General features: G+C 38.3%; 1 protein-coding gene across 1 annotated transcript in view; it reads right to left on the reverse strand.

The window, feature by feature from the left end:
• Nucleotides 1–7,211: 7,211 nt before the first annotated feature.
• LOC123862449 (potassium voltage-gated channel subfamily H member 5) overlaps nucleotides 7,212–18,574 on the reverse strand; it is a 104,321-nt gene continuing 92,958 nt past the window's right edge. The window contains exons 7-8 of the mRNA XM_064571755.1: nucleotides 16,302–16,728; nucleotides 7,212–7,276 (exon numbers count right to left, since the gene is read on the reverse strand). Coding sequence (XP_064427825.1) covers nucleotides 7,212–7,276; nucleotides 16,302–16,728 — 492 coding nt within the window. The remainder of the gene's footprint in view (nucleotides 7,277–16,301; nucleotides 16,729–18,574) is intronic.

Below are 18,574 nucleotides of genomic sequence, written 5' to 3' on the forward strand. Positions count from 1 at the left end.
TGCTGGAGTGGTGGAGGGTGGGAGGTATGGGGTAGCTGGGTGATAGATATTGGGGAGGGTATGTGTTATAGGAAACAATGAATCATAGAACACTACATCAAAAACTAATGATGTAATGTATGGTGATTAACATAACATAATAAAAAAAATTTTTTTAAAAATCAATCCAGGAGATCCAATATCTAAATAATAGGTGTTTTAATAAAGAAATAGGACTTTATCAATCAAATAACTCAAGAAAATTTCCCAGAGGTGAAGAATAAGTATTTCCAAATGATGAAACATACTCATTGAGAATCTAGAAGAGATTCTAGAATCTAGAAGAATGGATAAAAACAGACCCATATAAAGGGACATTGTCATAGTATTTAATAATGCTAGGTACTAAAGAAGATTCTAAAGTTTTCCAGAAACAAAGGGAGAAGAAAAACATACTTATAAGAATCAAGACTTGAATCAGTCTTCTAAATAACTCCACTGAAAACTCAAAGACAAAGGAAGAATGCCTAAACGTTCTGTCATAAAATTATTTCTAACCTTCACATCTCTATCCAGATGAATTATCAATTAAGTGTGAGGATAAATGAAAAACAATTTAGGACATACAAAACCTCAAAAAAAATGATCTTTTATGCACCTTTCTCTGTAGGCTATTGCAAGAGCTGTTCCATCCAAACAGATGTAGGAAACAGAGGGTCCACAAAAAAGAAAGGCAAAGGAAATTCTCAAGCTCACAGATGAAGGGAGATATTGGGCTGAGTGAGAGCTGCGGGTCAGGTCTATAGAGACTAGTCCAGACTGGGGAAAGTCAGAAGATTCCAAGGAAGCCTCCAAAGACAAGAAGTTGATAACTACCTAATAAAAGGGTATTGAGATGAGCATTACATGATGGAGGAGAAGCATGTGGAACACCAAGAAAGAAAATGACATAAAACCAAATGTTGTATGGGAAAATAATTATAGCAAAGCACGTGACTCCATTGCAAATAGTGTTTGCATAGTCATAATGAAAACAGGCCATTGATTTAATCAAAAGTATGATCTAAATATATCGAGAAGATAGAAAATTGGAAAATGTATACATGTGTATGTGGTGGTGGTTAACAGACGGGACAGAAAAGAGAACTATATTTTAATCTTCCAAAGATGGAAGTCAATAGATAATGACTAAAACTGAAAATCCTCTCTAATAATCATCCTATTTAGAGATAAAAAGAGATTTTACCCAAAAAAAAGTTAAAATATTTTAAAGTTATCTCTGGGAAACAGAAAAATATATAGGGAATAGGGAACTTCTACTCTTCAAAATAAACCTTATAGTACTATTTGGCTCTGTATGTGCATATATTACTTTGATCTAAAAATTAAATTAAAAAAATAGGCAGACAATCTGAATTACCACACAGATTAAATTAAGAAGAAGCTAGGAAAGCCAGAGGTCTGGAAAATATTCAGATTTCCTTCCTTTCCTCTGTGGGCCCTGGGTCCCTTCCTGTTTACCTCAGCTGTCATCTCTGGGGTTGTAATATTAGCCAAATCCTATTCTTTTCTAACCAAATCATCTTCCTGTCTCTGGAAATCTCTCCAACCCCTAAATGAGTAGTTAAAGTCACATAGCCTTAAAAAGTCTTTCACCAAACATCAGAAGCCAAAGAAATTTCCCTTTGGGTGAATGACACACTTGAACACACTTGTTTCAAGATGCAAATTTCTCCAAGATACATGTATGTGATTTTGTTTCTTTAGCAAACAATAACAACAACAATAACAACAAGGATATATATGCTTCTGATTGAGGTTGAAATAGTACTAATCTTATGTGGCCTCTAAGAATAGAATATCCAAACTTTATCATTAAATTCTATGTGTGGTATAGTTATTTCCAAACCATTTAAATCTCTGGGTGCTTCTCTTCTATGGCCAATGAACAAAAAGGGATTGGGAGGTTGCAGTTCATTCATTTATGCCAGGACTCACCCACAATTGTGGGTGAGGAACACACACAGGAGTATTTTCAGTGCCTCTAACCACTGGTCCTTCCTAATGGCCCCTCTGCTGTCCTTCCACTCAAACAATGGCAGTCACTTTTCAAGGGGAGTATGGATACAGCTGGGAACAAAGGAAGCAGCGTAGCTTTGAGTTTCAAATTAGACTTTTTTTTAAGCCCATAGCCAAAACAATAATCTTGAAAGAATAGATTTCCTTTGCAAGTGCCAGGCTCTCGAGACAGCAAATGGCTTTTTTGTTATTGTTGTTCTTGTTGTGTTTTATTTTTACTGTTAAAACCTTAGCTCTTTTCCCAGAAAACACTGGGGGAGAGGGTGGACAGTGAAACATAGGTGGGCAGAATAGAAGGAAATATAGATGAAAAAGGAAACTTGAAATCGGGTAAGGGGAAATCCAAAAGCAACAGAGAAAGTGTATCCTGCCTCCCATCCAGAACTCTGATATGCACCATACAAAGAGCAAGGAGCACAACCATAGGACAGATACAGCATGAAAGACACCTTTGAAAGGTGGAAAAGAGTGAGGTGGGAGGTTACAAACTAAGTGAGCTCTCTACAGGAAAATGGAGTCAGCCACATATTCACGTATCTAAGTTCTATCATATAAAAATTTAAACCTACCACTAAAACGCTTAGATCTGGAGAACTGGTGTAGTTTTGCTTTGCTCTAAATACACGGGTTTTTCAATAAGGAGTATCAAGACCCATTCACTTGTTCAAAAAGAATTTATTGACTACCTACTACGTTCCGATTATACCAGGGATACAGAGGTGAACCAGATAGACAAGCTCCCTGCCTTCATGGCTCCCACTTTAGCTGGGGAGACAAGTAGAAAATATGTAAAGAAAGAATTAAAGAACATAATTATAGCCCATAATAAAAGGATAATGAGATATAAAGGATGGAGACACTTCGGACAGACTGAGGAAGAAAGTTCTAGAACTTGCCATGCATGGCAAGGAACCAGAGAAAAGGGACACGATTCATCAATCCCTGATTGCTTTTCCCACCACAGAGCTAGGAAGAATAAGAGAGTCTTTCTTGAAGAATCTCTTCCCTCTTGGCATCATCACCTTGGCTCCCTCCCGCCCCTGCCTGCCAAGCAGTGCACCATGCTCCCAATGTTTTCTCCACCGTCTTCTGAAATCTCAGCATCTCTTTCTTCTTCATTGTGGCAGTGAGATAGTTTGAAGCTCAGTCCATGCTTGTGTGCTGAAAAAGACTTAGACCTTTCAGAGAACAAATTGGCAGTTTCATAAGGGCCTTCTAGAGGGAAGGACACACAAAACAGGGACCATCGGCAAAGTGATCAGGGAGATATCTGGAAATTGTCTGGCTCCCCTAAATCACTCCTTGTAGGGAGACACTGCTCAGCCTATCAGGAGAGCTGCCCTTGATCCTTCAAAATTTGTTCCCAATATCACACTTTCCAATATTTAAGAGACAGAGTATAAGGATCCAACAAAAGAAACAGAAAAAAAGGGTGCCTGGGTGGCTCAGTTGGTGAAGCAACTGCCTTCAGCTCAGGTCATGATCCTGGAGTCCCACGATCGAGTCCCATATCAGGCTTCCTGTTCAGTAGGGAGTCTGCTTCTTCCTCTGACCCTCCCCCCCCCATGTGCTCTCTCTCTCTCTCTCTCATCCTCTCTCTCTCAAATAAGTAAATAAATCTTTATAAAAAAGAAGAAATAGGGAAAAAAAGTAGCCAGAGCAGTGGGAGAGAAACCAGGGAGAGATAAACATCAAGAAACCAGAGATGTTTCTGCATGGATGAAAAAGGGTCTGTGAAATTTAGCAAATGTCTTTCAAGTGGTAGAAGGGGAAGTCCACTTTTAATAGATAGCAAATGAAGATAAAGTGAAGACACATGCTTTAGGAAGCTTGCTGAAAAAAAAGAAGAAGAAGAAGAAGAAGAATTGGTAGTTAGATCACAGGCAAAGAGAGTGCAAACTGGAGTGTTCTATTCACATATGTGTATTTTTTTAGGATTAAATAGACATGAGCATGATTATGGGCTGATGAGAAAGAGCCAGTAGAGAGCTAGAGAGATGGAAAACACAGGAGAAACAAGGGCAAACCACTGGAGGAAATAAAACATCGAAGGACAAAACAAATCCATGACCACACCCTGGACCATCCACACAACCCTAGACTCAAATATGAAACTGCCCACGCACCATAACAAGTGACCATTTGCCACTTAGCACAGCAGTTGCTTGCACCGAAAGCCTGAAATGAAATCCTGACCCTTGCTTTCTCTCATACCCTCATATGCTGTGGGTCCTAACATTTGTCCAGAACCTAACCAATTCTAACTACCAATGGCATCATCTCTCACCTTGACTATTAACCTGTCTGCCCTCTGCCATCCTCGATCCCTCACAGTCTATTCTCCATACAGCAACCAGACTGATCTTTATGAACCACAAGACAAATCATGCCACTCTTTGGCCCCAAGCCCTCAAACGCCTTCCCATCTGACTCAGAAAAAAGTCACTCCTTGGACCTCGAAGGTCCTGTGTGGTTTGGCTGACCCCTCACTCCCAAGCCACTTCCCTCCTCCAGCCCGTCTTTGTAAGAGGATCGGAAAAGTCCAGGAATGCACATCTGCCACAGCAACGCTTTCCTTTTCAGAGAAATAAAAGAAAGGCCACCTCCTGAAATGAAGAAGAGCAGTCAGAGGTTGAGGAGAGGTGGAAAGAAAACATGGGAGAGTTGCACAAGAATAGCTATTCAGCAAAATGTGAGAGGGAGATGACCTAAAATAAGCAAAGATTTGTACGATCATGAACAATGCATTGTAGTGGCACCTGTTCACGTAGCTGTGGTTTACGCCAGCCAGTTCTCAACAGTCCCGAAACAGGAACAAAAGACACAAGTAGATTCAGGTTGAGGACTTTTTAAGACACAGCGCAGCAAGAGGACAAAGGATGCTGGAATCTTGAATGTTGGTGTGTGTCTGGGATGAGGGAAGAGTGTTCTCTAGCTAGACCCTCCAAAGAGAAGGGAGGTAGGAAATGCACCGACTATGCGGGTCCTTTGAGGCCTTTTCTAAGAAAACTGAAAAGGCCAAGTCAGAGGCAGCTCAGTGTAAGAAAAGTTCCCGAGGTCAATAACACCTATCAGTCAATGCCCATTTCTTTTGGCAAAGTCTAACTACAGGTATGAGCTTAAGTGTCCTTCCCTTACATTCATTTTAAATCAGTAAGGCTCCCAAATTACACTTTCATAGATGAAGACTTTTGGGGGGTTGTCAAAAACATAAATTCAACTTTAAAAAAGATTAGCTCCAGAACTAGCTTCAGAGAGAATTTTTTAAAGCCACCAGTATTTCCTGACAGTCAACCTCAACCTAATTCTCATCCCATAAAAATTTTCCTATCTACAATCATGTAGCCCAAAGCTACAACCACATACCTGGCACCTTTACTCCCAGGGAGGCCTAACTCAGTCATCACAATTTATGTGAATATTAATAGGTAAGAAGCAGTCACTTAGGAACTGGCTTAGAAATTGTTCCAAATGAAATCCCCTCTCTGAGCATACCAAAGCAATTCTTAAATCCATACATAAGGCCTTCTGGGTATAACATTTATTTTAGCAAATTCTAAATATATTCATATATGGATTTGTTAGTCTTTCAACCTTTGAAAAATTTTGTATTTTATTTCCAGCACAATTAAAATTATATATATCAATTGATCCTTGATATCACATAGATAAGGATCATCTAAGTCCCCAGGGCTTTTTCTCTAGCAGAGCACAATTCACCTACCAGGTAACAACCTATCTTGGACAATACACCCATTCATAGGAATCAACACAAATTTATTGGAAGGTTACCATATAATCTCATAAATAAAATTCTTCCCTGACTAAAATCCCTGTTCTTAGAAAGTGGGATTTCATAAAAACTTCTTACCAAGTCAATTTTATTTTCTATCTTATAACATGAAACTCCAAGTATATTTAATATATCTCATAGTCTAATTTAAATATATTTTATTGAACTTGAATGGTGATTCAGAAAAAAAGCATCACTGGCAGTGAAAAATACTGAGTAAGTATAATCTACCCGCACTAGGTTAATGGCTACTGATAAAATTATTTTCCTTCATACAAGAAAAAAAAAAGGTTTAGATCCCATAAAGGCAAATTCTCCATGTGATTCTCTCCCCTCAACTATCCAATGAAACTACTGCAGAAGGTCACCAATGAGCTCATGATGCCAACCAGACCTCCTAACTCACTGTCCCATTTATGATGCTGTTCTCCCTTCCTTCTTGACATTCTTTCATCCTTTGTTGCAACAAACTCTTCTTCTGGAGTCATGCTTCCTTTTTACCCCTCTCAGTTCTCTTCTCTACCCTTCTGTGGCTCTCCTTCCTCAAGTGTTACCCTTCACCAGCTTCTTTCTGACTCTACCCTGCACTCTCTTGACATCAGTTACTTTGTCTACACCATGATTCACAAAGAGATCCCACCATGCTTCACATCACTAGAACCCCAAAACACACTTTTAACTGCCTAACCTAATACACATCACCAACTAAATGACCTGCAGGCACCTCACACTAAACACATTCAAAATAGAACTATTCTCTTCCCCCAGGAATGGTTGCTTCTTCTTTCCTATCTCAGAAGAGAATTTAGTCATTCACTCAGCTGAATTAGCCAGACACTATCAGTCCTTTTGACTCTTCTCTTGACCATATTTGACACATTTATCCACTCACCAATAACAACTTAAAAAAAGGTTTCAGGAATTTTATACGCAACCTATTTTTGAGTATTCCAAATAACTCTACAATGAAGGGATCTCCATTTTACAGCTAATGGTTTAGATAATTGATGTAAATTCTTAATAAGTGAATGTAGGTTTGTCTGACTGTAAAGTCCATGGTCTTCTCATAAACCATGCTGTCTAGCTAGACTGTGGGAAGCTACGAATATGCCAAATCTGGCCTGCCACCTGTTTAAAGTTTTATTGGAACATAGCCATGCTTATTTATGTCTTTGCCTGCTTTAACATTACAATAGCAGAGATGAGTGGTTGCAACAGAGACTTACAGACCACAAAGCCTAAAATAGTTGTTATCTGTCCTTTTATAGAAAAAAAATTTGCCAATTCTGAAACTATACCATCCTCTATAACCCTACCACCTCAGGTTCTTGCAACAGCCTCCTAACTGGTTTCTCTACCCTCAGGCTTTATCTCCTCCAATCCATCTTCCACACTGAAGAATAAAGTTCTTATTTATCTCACAACCTTTAGGATAAAAGACAAATTCCTTATCAAGCTATGCAAGGCTTTTTGACATCCTAGTTCCTTCCTTCCTCCCCATCCACATCTACTTTCTGTTCAAGCCAATGTGAAATACATGGAGTTCTACAAAAGGGCCAAGCCATTTCATTACTGCTTTTTTTCACATATGTTCTCTTTATTTCAAAAAATGCCTAAGTCCTATGTGTTTTTTGTATTCTAAGCTCAAGAGTCACTTCCTCCTAAAAATCTTCCTGTATTGTTCAGGATAAGCTAGATAAACTTCTTTCATTCGTTCAAATTATGTTTAATGAGCCTAACTATCAACTAGGCACAATGCTTTATGCTAAATAAATAATGACAAATAGGACAAATACAGACCCTGTTCTTACCAGCCTTATAGTTCAGCCCAACTTCTTTATTCATCTGTTCAAAGTCTTAGCTCTTAGCTCATAGTATTAAGAGAGGTACGATGGACATGAAGATGGAGAAGGAATGGAGATGGGCAAGGAGTTGCAGATGGAAATGGGAATAGAGATGGAGATGAGGATGGAGTTGAGGATGGAGATGAAATGGGGATGCGGATGAAGATAGGAATGAGGAGGAAGATGGAGATGAGGATGGAGATGGGGATGGAGATGAAGATGGGGATGGAGATGGGGATGAGGATGAGGATGGAGATGGGGATGAGGACCTGGATGGGATGAGGATGTAGAAGGGGATGAGGATGGGGTGGAGATGAGGATGGAGATGGGGTGGACATGAGGATAGAGATGGGGATGGAGATGAGTATGGGGGCTGGGATGGAGATGGGGATGGAGACAGGGATGGAGATGAGGACAGGGACTAGGATGGAGATGGGGTGGAGATGGGACTGGGGATGGAAATAGGGATAGGGATAGGGATGGAGATGGGAATGAGGTTGGAAATGAGGATGTGGAAGGAGATGGAGATGAGGATGGGGATGGAGATAGGGATGGGGTGGAGATGGGAATGGAGATGGAAATGGGGATGGGGATAGAGGTGGAGATGAGAATAGGGATGGAAATGGGAATGGAGATGGAGATGGGAATGGGGATGGAAACGGGAATGGGGATGGAGATGAGGATGGGGATGGAGACAGAGATAGGGATGGAGTTGGCAGTGGGAATCAGGATGGAGATGGAGATGGAGAGAATGGGAGAGAAAGAAATGATTCAGTGATTCTCTTGTCTGACACTCACCATGCCACTAACTTAACTCACCATACCACTGAAAGTATTGAAAGTATCCATTGAAAGTATCCAATTTGTCTCCTTAATAACAATACTATCAGAACACCTGGGACAATGCTGGATGAATTAAATAATTTTGAGTGATACAGAAACACAAGGTAGTTCCAGAGACCAAGTCCTTGCAAAGAGGTCAGGCTAGTTAATAGGCCACTGAAAAAATTTCCTGTTTTATGGGAAAACTCAATCTTTAGAAAATCTGAGAGGTTTTGTGAAAATGTAACTAGGTATAAAAAGGAGCATGAGTATAAAAGAACATTCCTGTAAAAGATACAAGCTCTATTTTGAATAAGAAACGGAATAAAGTGCACATCACATAGTCTTTTTCTAACTACTGGACTATACATCTGAAACTACTGAACCATGAAAAAAGGTACTTATAACCCTGAACTTTGTGTTCCACAAAATGTTTTTCCTCATAGGATACTCAGAGCTCATTAAAGAAAAGAGACCCCCCCTCCCCAAAAAAAAAAAAGGAAATCTTTTTTACAAGCAGAGGTAAAGCAGACACAAAGAATTGACCCAGTTTCCAAAATAAACATTAAGCTTAAAATTCTCTCCATCTGGCTGAATCTAAAACCAGAAATGAAAATCAGCATGTTCACACTCCACTTCCTACCTACACCACAACAGCAAGGACAAGAAAAAATTCAACATGTTCCTTAATATTATATCTCAGTCATCTAAAGTCTCATGTTAAGATTTGTAGAATAATTTTTTTAATATTGGAAAAGGGCAATAGTTCACTTTTATGTTTTTTAGCATCATTTCTTTAATATTTATTTTCATTTTATTTTTTTTTCTTCCAAGTGTTTATTTAAATTCCAGTTAGTTAACAGTTCACTTTTAAACCTGCCTGGATATCCATAAGGGCCAAACTCCTTCAGAGTCCCCACTGGCTCCCCACTGGTATACAGATTTCTCCCTGGGCCCCACTCTTATGTCCTGAAGAATGTCTTTTTCTGCTTAATTTCTATTTGAAAAACACTTTTCTTTCCACAAGCATATTTTCTATTCTCTACAATATCTCCTGACAATGTCCCCTTTACTCTTCACTGAATATATTCCATATAAGATGCGTGTATAAAACAAGGTATGTAACATACACGAAAAGCCCTAAAACCTGTGACATCTCTTCCATTTCATTATTAACCCCATTCCAATAAACAGCCCAATTCTATGAATAGTGGTATAACTGCACTAACAGAATCTTAGATATATAAAATGTTGGCACTGAAAGAGACCTTAAAACTCATTTATATCAACTCCTGCATTACACAATTGAAAAAACTAAAACCCAAAGAGATTCAAAGACTCTCCAAGGTCACATAGGCCTTTGCCTTCAACTTATTCTATATTCTCCCAATCTCTAGGTCTCACCATTTTCTATTTATTTCCTTTTCTATAGAGAGAGATAAAAGCAATGCCTATAATCGCAGCTTGGCTTTTATCTGAACTCCACAGAGAATGCTAAATTAGATCACCAACTGGAGAATATGATGCGCGGCATCAGTCTCCTCTGCATGATACTGAGTGACCAGTATGTAACTAAGTGGTCCCTGGTGGCTTAACCACCCACATGGAGATTTGAATTTCTCTTCATACACATCCCACTGGCAGATGGTCCTGCTATACTTCTAAATGTGCTAAACCACTTGCCTGCTGCATTATAAACCGTATCAGTCAATTACACAAAGATCTTAGACTGAGCTATCATCAATTACATCCTGTTTGAAAACAGCAGATTAGCATTATTATGACTACCTGCCTGTCTACCAATTAAATCTCAGCAGTTTTCATATTGATAGTTTTTAGTTTTGCTTTGTTTTACTTTTAAAGACTTAATTACATGGACTCCTGCCAGGACAGATTCTGATTGCCGTATACCACAAGTCAGGCTGCCTCAACCTAGCAACCAAGCAGGCAACAATAGAAAGATCAAAAAGAAAAAAATATTTTTAAATAAAGCAAGTACCCAGAGTCTAATCTTATAGTCCTTTGAAATATGCTATCTAAACTATGCTGTCTACATGTTTATTAATGTATTTAACAGTGTGTTAAAACAAAACAAAGCAAGCAAACAAAACCGAGAAAGAGAGGGAGAGAGAAAAAGAGAGAGAGATTTATGGTTAGACACAAATTACTTATGGCAAAAAGTTATTCATAACTTCTATTTTTATTTTATGTTTCTTTCTTTAAAAATTACAATGACAAATGCCAGTATATAGATTTTTGTAATGGTTGGGTTAAAGTAAAATACAATTTATATGATCATTTAGTAATGAAGAAAAAACTAAGTAAGTAATTACTTCCTTGATAAATCTTTAGAAGAGGATTCATAAAAATACATTAAGACAAAGGGATAATCATATCAGAAAAATTCCATTCTCATATTGCTTTTTTTTATAGCCATCAAAACAAATCATCTGTGCACTGAGATGCTTTCTGAATAGAAGCAAAATTAGTCAGTCTGCTAATCATGGGGAAAAAGAAAACTATTAAGGGCTCAATAAGATTATATAAATGAAATGGATTAGAAAACATTTCATGAAGATATCATGAAGTATTTGCTCTGCAAATAAGCAAAGAGATTACCCACATCTTGATCTCAAAAAAAAAAAAAAAAGTATGCTATTTTCCACAACTGACTTTTATTTTTTTTGGCAGAACTAACTACAAAAATATATTTTCACAAATGTCCTTTGGTGGTGAATTCCATGAACATCAGCAGGGTCATCAGGTTCATTCATGAATGGACAAATGCAAAGGAATGAGATAGTATACTATCCTGAGATAGTATAATGGCTGCTACCAGAGCCATGAAGTTCTACTCAAGGCATAGGGCATGCCAAAATTGAGAAGAGACAAATTTGAGATAAAGAATGCATGGTGGTAGACATATGTTGAGAAGATCCAAACAACTTTTCCAGTCCTGGAAATCTGAGCAGGAAGATTCTCCACCTCGGGCAAATGATGGACAAAGGATTTAAGTCTAAGAAATCCCCAGGTAGCAGATAAAAGAAATAACCCAGGGATCCTGCTGACATAGAAGGTATCAAGAGAGAACATAAGGTGACTGGGATTGAAGGAAGGACACAGTCATAAATTTTGTCTGAAGATTTGTCTGAAAGCAGCAAGCAGAACCCTGAGACTGTGTTCCTGGACAGAGTCCACATGCAATTCAGCATTAGGGGTGAAAGGACCTAGAGGTCAGAGAGGAGAGGCCATTAAAGAAAGAAGAGCGCTCAGAATGGACCTAGGAACTGGAATTGTTGCCATTAAAATTTCTCAATTTTGCTAGAAGGCATGAAAACTTTAGATGACTTTCTCCAGAAAAAGAGGCTATCATTTCACAAGTAGTGATTATTTTTCTCCACAAAATATAGGCGTTTTTCTCCACAGAGTATAGGCAGTTGGTTTCTCCACCAACCTTTTGATAAAACGTTTTTCTCAGCTACTGTGTTATAAGGTTATAAGTGGTACTTCTCAAACACCACTCAATTCTAGATTGACTAGAATCTTAGCACAACTAAAATCACGAAGCTTTCTTTTTCTATCTCCCTCTTCCTTTACTCTCCTTCCCCATCACACACACACACACACACACACACACACACACAGGCATACAGACATAACGCTAACTCCGGAGCTGCATCTATGACTGATAACACATACTGGGTTCTGGGAACAGCAGCAGTTTGTTTTGTTTGTCTTCCTTGGTGTTATTGTAGGGAGAAAAGTGAACTAAGATTACAAACAGCTGCAAGAGGCACATTTGGTTGATATTTTGAGCATGTGTGTCTAATAGATTTTGGAATTGCAAGAAGTTACTTTAACACTTCATGGGTCTTGACAGTTTTCTATCAGCTTCTTGGTGGCTGCAAAGGAAACATGCCATTAAATTACTAAGGACCCAGGGACTAAGAAGGAAATGAAAAAGCATTTCCCTAGAACACCCCCGGCAACAGAAACTGGACTTGAGGCATAAAAAGAAAACCGAAGTCAACAGGCAAAAGAAATGTCAGGAACTAGTTTATAAATGGAAAACTAATGCTCAGGTGTTAAGAAAATCGCACAAACTCAGAAAAGAAAAGGGCCAAGTTTAAGACCAGGTCTTCATCTTGAAATCAAGATAGGAACTAAATAGAGATAAAAGAAGGATAAAGACCTTTAGATATAGCACTACAACTGGCCATACATGAACTAGAGAAAGGATGTAACCAAAATGAACCAAATGAAGTTTTGAAAACTCAACTGAATCTACGTGAAAATTTTCAATGATTTGAAAATTCAATCGATGATGAAAATTTTCAATGTCTACCTAGATTCCAAAGGTAGACAGTAAAAAGTGGTGGGAGACAGGGTTGTTGGCGCTTTCACTAACTAGCCTCTTAGAACTTCTCAGGAACTTAGAGACATAGAGTTGGAGCAATCCAGATGTAGGAGCCACTACATTCCCAGAGGCAGACACAGGTGAACTCAGGGCTTTCACAAAGGAATCAGAGCAAAACCTTGAAGAGTGTGCATTTTTCCAGCATGTATCTTCATCAGAGACCTAACTGGAGTGGATTCAAGAACAGGAGATTCTCATTACAACCATCAAGGACATCTTCAGTTTCACTCATTTATACAACAAACTGAGATTGAGTATGGCATAAAAAGTTGTTTAGAAGCTGAGTATACAGAAGGAAAAATAGGCAAAGGCACTACTGTCATGGAACTTGCGTTCTGAAGGAAAAGAAAAATGGAGTAAATGTGTTTTCAGGTCTTGGTAAGTACAGAAGTAAAAGATTAAAGGGCAAGGATTAAGGGTGATTGGCTTTGGGTGTTCTCTTTTTATAGAGGATAGCATTGGGAGGAATTTCTGAAGAGGCAATTTGAGTGGAGACCTGCATGAATTCATGGCATAAATAAGAGGAGGGGTGTTATAAGCAGTGGGGAAGCAAGTATGAAGACCCTGAGACAAAACTGAGCTTAAAGTGTTCAAAGCAAGATGGCTAGCATGGATGGAATAGAATATGCAAGGGCAGGAACAATGAAAAGTGAAGTGGACAAGGTGGACAACAGCCAGACCATTAAGACTTTGATAGAAGGGTAGGGAATCTAGATTTTATATTATGTGCAATGGAAAACATCGGAGGGCTTCGAGTAAAGGAATGGTGTGATCTTATTTACTTTAAAAGGGCTACTCTCACTTTCTCTGACTGACTTATTTCACTTAGCATAATACTCTTTAGCTCCATCCATCACTTCTGGGTAGAGACTATGGGGCAAGAGTAAAAATAAAAGGAACATATAGAAGATTGTAGTAAATGTCCAGACCAGTGATGGTGATTTGGTCTTGAGTGGTAAGCTACGGAAGTGGAGAGAAATAATCAAATGTATTCTGAAGGTAAAGCCAACAAGACTGGTTATAAAAAGATGTAATAAATGAGAAGAAACAGGAATCTAGGATGATTCCTATGTTTGGGGCCTGAGAAACAAAGTGAGTAGTGCTATCCTTCAACTCTATATAGATTTTTTTTTCTATTATCCTATTGTTTAAAAATCTTGAGAAAAAAAGAAAGAAAAACCTAACTATGCTAGTCCATCCACTTGCAAAATAGTTTGGCAATTTCTTTTAAAAACTAAACATACATTTATTGTGTGTCTCAACAATCTCTTTCCTGGATATTTATTCCAGAGAACTGAGAACTTATATCCAAAAAAAAAAAAAATTGTACACAAATGTTCATGGCAGCTTTCTTTGTAATGGCAAAAACTGTAAACAATCAAAATGGCTTTCAATAGATGAACAGTTAAACAGTGACATATCCAAACCATGAAATACTACGCAGCAATAAAAAGGAATAAACTATGGATACACTCAACAACTTAGATGGCTTGCAAGGGGTTATGCTGAATGTTAAAAGCCAATTTCAAAAGGTCACATTTTGCATGGCTCCATTTACATGACATTCTCAAAATCCCAACACTATATAGATGAAGAGCAAAACAGTAGTTGCCAATGCTTAGGGATGCTTTGGGGGAAGGGGTGGGTATGACTATAAAGGAGTAACATGCAGAAGTTTTTGTGGTGATGGAACAATTCTGTATCTTGATTTCAGTGGTAGTTAAAGGAATTTACACATGATAAAACAACACAGAACTACACACACATATTGTATTAGTGACAATGTTGATCATGTGCTGGATTGATTATACAGGATGTAACTATTGGAGGAAACTAGGTAAAAGGCGCAAAGGCCTTCTCTATACTATCTTTGCAACTTCCAGTGAATCAATAATTGCTTCAAAATAAATTTTCTTAAATCTAACTATGCTCGAGTATAAGGTAAAATGCATTATATAAATACTAAAGGCAGTATAGTAATAAATACCACTGACAAAATGTCGTCTTCTGAATTTATAATGCGCCAATACATTTTACCATGTTGGGTGTTAGGCAGCAGGTTTAATTAATCATCAGGATCTCTTTGTATACAGGAACATATTTCCTCCTAAAGGCCTCTGAAGTAGTAGCACTTGGCATTCTCAATCTACCTCCTTACCTCTAAACAGCAAGTAGAACCTGTGTGTTCTGGTTTCTGCACCTGCATAAAGGAGTGTAGAAAGACGGAAGCTAAACTGCTAACATCGGTGCTCTAATAGCTATCAAAAACTTTTAACTCTGAAAATGTGAAAACTGCCTTACATTGACCCAAGATATTGACCTTTCATGGGCCACCTGACACTCCTGGACTCTTAACATCTTTCCCATCGGTGTCAAAATACAAACCTCTGCAATGTGGAATCTCAAAAGGATGGCTCAGACCACAAACCAATGACCATGACCCAAAGGCTTAACAGGTGCTAATAACACTAACCATACCTCTAGTACGATGATCTTAAGGTTACTCTAGGGGTCAGAACTAGGCTTGGATAAATCATCTAAGTCAACCTGAAGGGGTAGATGATGGTGAAATCTCCCTCAAAGTCTTCTTTTAAAATAGCTTCTTTGATACGTATCTCCTTAATGTTCTGATCTGACATAATCCATCCTCAGTCTGAGTGGAGAACATGTGTTCTTTCACTCCTTAAAGAACATTCTACTCCCTGGAACACCATACAGACATTTAGTACTCAGGTGTGCCTGCTAAATCCTGGACACTTTTGTCATTGCCAAATGAGCTTGTATTTACTAATCCTTTCATTCTCTCAAAGGCGCATATATTCAACCTAGAGTGTTTGTAATGAAGACCAGATTTATAAAACTTTTTTATGAGTCCTAATTGTAAAAAAACAACATAAAACTATCCTGAGATCAGTGCTAGTCAAGAATTCAATTACTAACTAAAGTAGTTTCTAAACTATGTGTCTCCCATCATATCCTGTCTGCTTTTTTTGGAATTTAATACACAGCCAACAAAACCTATGGGATGTGCTAGATGCTGCCTTTCTAGATGCTAGTCTCCCTTGGAAAGAGCTCTGCCAGACAGGATGCTGTGAATAGAATTAAATCAAAGAGCTCCCATCCTGATTTTTGTATCAGTCTATCTACACTGTTTTTCATGTGCTAATACATTCTAAAATGTAAAATACATTATTTGCATATTTATATTCTAAGGCTGAATAAAAATTAAACCAATGCAAATAATATGGATTAAACGCCTTTCTGAAGAGAAAGTAGCTTCATTTTAATCCTATTAGAGATTGGAGTCTGGAAAACTGCCAGCAACAATGATTTTTTAATTAAAAAAGAAAAAAAACAAGATACTTACAGCCAACCATCATCATGGCCACTGAAAACATCTTCTCCACATCTGTGGTAGGAGCTATGTTTCCAAATCCTATGGTTGTAAGGCTTGTCATGGTAAAGTAGAGAGAGGACACGTACAGAGAATCCTTGCTGGGTCCTCCTTCCCATATCCCTGCACTGGTATTATATCGATACGGAGTCCCAATGCTCAAGGCCAGCTGGTAGAGCCAACTGTCTATTTGGATGGTGTTCGTCACTTCATCGATGACCTCATAGTCCCCAATGCTGTACCATATGCAGGCCAGCCAGTGGGCAACTAGTCCAAACACACATACCAGGAGGACGAGGACTGCTGCTCCATACTCTAGGTAATGGTCCAATTTCCTAGCAACACGGCCCAGTCGCAAGAGACGCACCACTTTTAAAGAACTGAAGAGACTGCTGATTCCCTAAAGAAAAGAAAAGAAATGACATGAGACTTTCAGAAAAGAAAAGGCTGGGGAACAATTCAATGGTTTACCTTCACGAACTTGATTGCCCATCTATAGGCTAAGAACATACACATAATATATCTCTGACTTTAAGTCAACAAAAATGCTGGAACGGTAAAGAAACTTTTCTTAAAAAAAGCAGATTTTCCCCAAAGAAATAAGATATTTCTGAATTATTAAATAAGACAACTTTTCATTAGCTAAGGAAGTCCAATTTGTCTTCAGAAGTGATGTATAAATAGCACAGAGAAAAACTAAAGGAGAAAATTGCTCAAGTGCAATATATACAGAGTACAGAAATAGGATGATGAAATCAGACCTTTTATTACTTCTTCCTATAAAACTTATCCTCTACTCAAAAACATTTATTTTTTTATTTCTCACTTTATAATAACCATGAGCACCAAACTTCTGAGAAAGGAATCCCAATCTTACTGGCAAGTAAACAGGAAATACTCCTGGGTATGTGGGGAGAATGACCAGGTGCCATTGTTGTTTCCACTACCTCCTGTCACAGTCATGATAAGCACTAAATTTGTAGAGCTCTGAAAAAGTTAAGAGTTGAACGCAGAATGGGCACATAATCTACAAAATCCTATCATCCCCTAGCAATAGTCATAGAAAAGAATACTAAGGGAACAGCAGCAAGATAATTCATATTTTGCTGAGAAGCTTAAAATCCAAATACAGCATTATCCAAATGGAAATACAGAATACACTTTCTTCAAATACCGAAAGTCCCATAGTAATTTTTTTTTTTTGGAAGCATATATTAAGCCATGTGGGGAAAGAGGATAAATTCATTCCTGATGCAGGGAGGGAAGGTAGAGCTGTGATCGGGAAGCCTCTCATCTGACCATCACCTCCAAATCTCATGAGGTCTATGACTCCATTATTGCTAATTCTTTCTCCCAGGGAGGAGACAAGGAGTCTAGCATAACTCACTCTGAGCTTCCTTCTGACCAACACAGAGGAATTGGGTGGTATAGTGGAACAGATGTGACATTAGTAAGACACTAATTTTGGCATCGTAAGGTTCTTGATAGTTAAGATGAAAGGGTTAAGAATGCATTTGGTTGGGACGCATGGGTGGCTCATTTGGTTAAGCGTCTGCCTTCAGCTCAGGTCATGATCTCAGGGTCCTGGGATCAAGTCCCACTTCGGACTCCTTGCTCAGCAGGGAACCTGCTTCTCTCTCTGCCTACCGCTCCCCCTGCTTGTGCTCTATCTCTCTGACAAATAAATAAATAAAATCTTAAACAAAAAAAAAGAATGCATTTGGTTATATTATACTCCATATGGTAGCATACGACTGAGATATTTCAAAATAAATATTTGAAAGAGAGAGAACAAAGAGAAGTAGAAACAAGAGACCTTGTGGAAACGAAAGTAGCAGGAACATTTTGACAGTTTTCTGTCTCAAGCTCAATATCTTAGGTCTGGCTCTATTTCAATTCCTGCTCTTAAATGCTGTGGCATCAATGCGCAGCCTTAAAATAAATTCTCATTTTGCTTGAACACTTGAGGGGGGGCGGGGAAAACATACTGAACTTTAGGCAGTTAAAAAAAGTAGAACTATGAAAATTCAGAAGATGAATTGGCATAATGCAGTGACCTGAGATCTTGGAAGGTAAGAAGATTCAAGAGAACTTGGAAGCTCTCAGAAATGAAACTGTGTAATCACAAACAAAGACAAAAATAAGCATTTATTAAGCACTTCTACAGGCCAATGTCTGAGTTAGGCCCTCGGGGCATTAAAATAAATATGCCTTGCTTCTGCTCTAAAGAAACCCATAGTCCAAAT

This window comes from Mirounga angustirostris, unplaced genomic scaffold, assembly GCF_029215605.1.
Source record: "Mirounga angustirostris isolate CCGP_5_RB_7025 unplaced genomic scaffold, mMirAng1.0.hap1 SCAF_9, whole genome shotgun sequence".
Lineage (NCBI taxonomy): Eukaryota > Metazoa > Chordata > Mammalia > Carnivora > Phocidae > Mirounga > Mirounga angustirostris.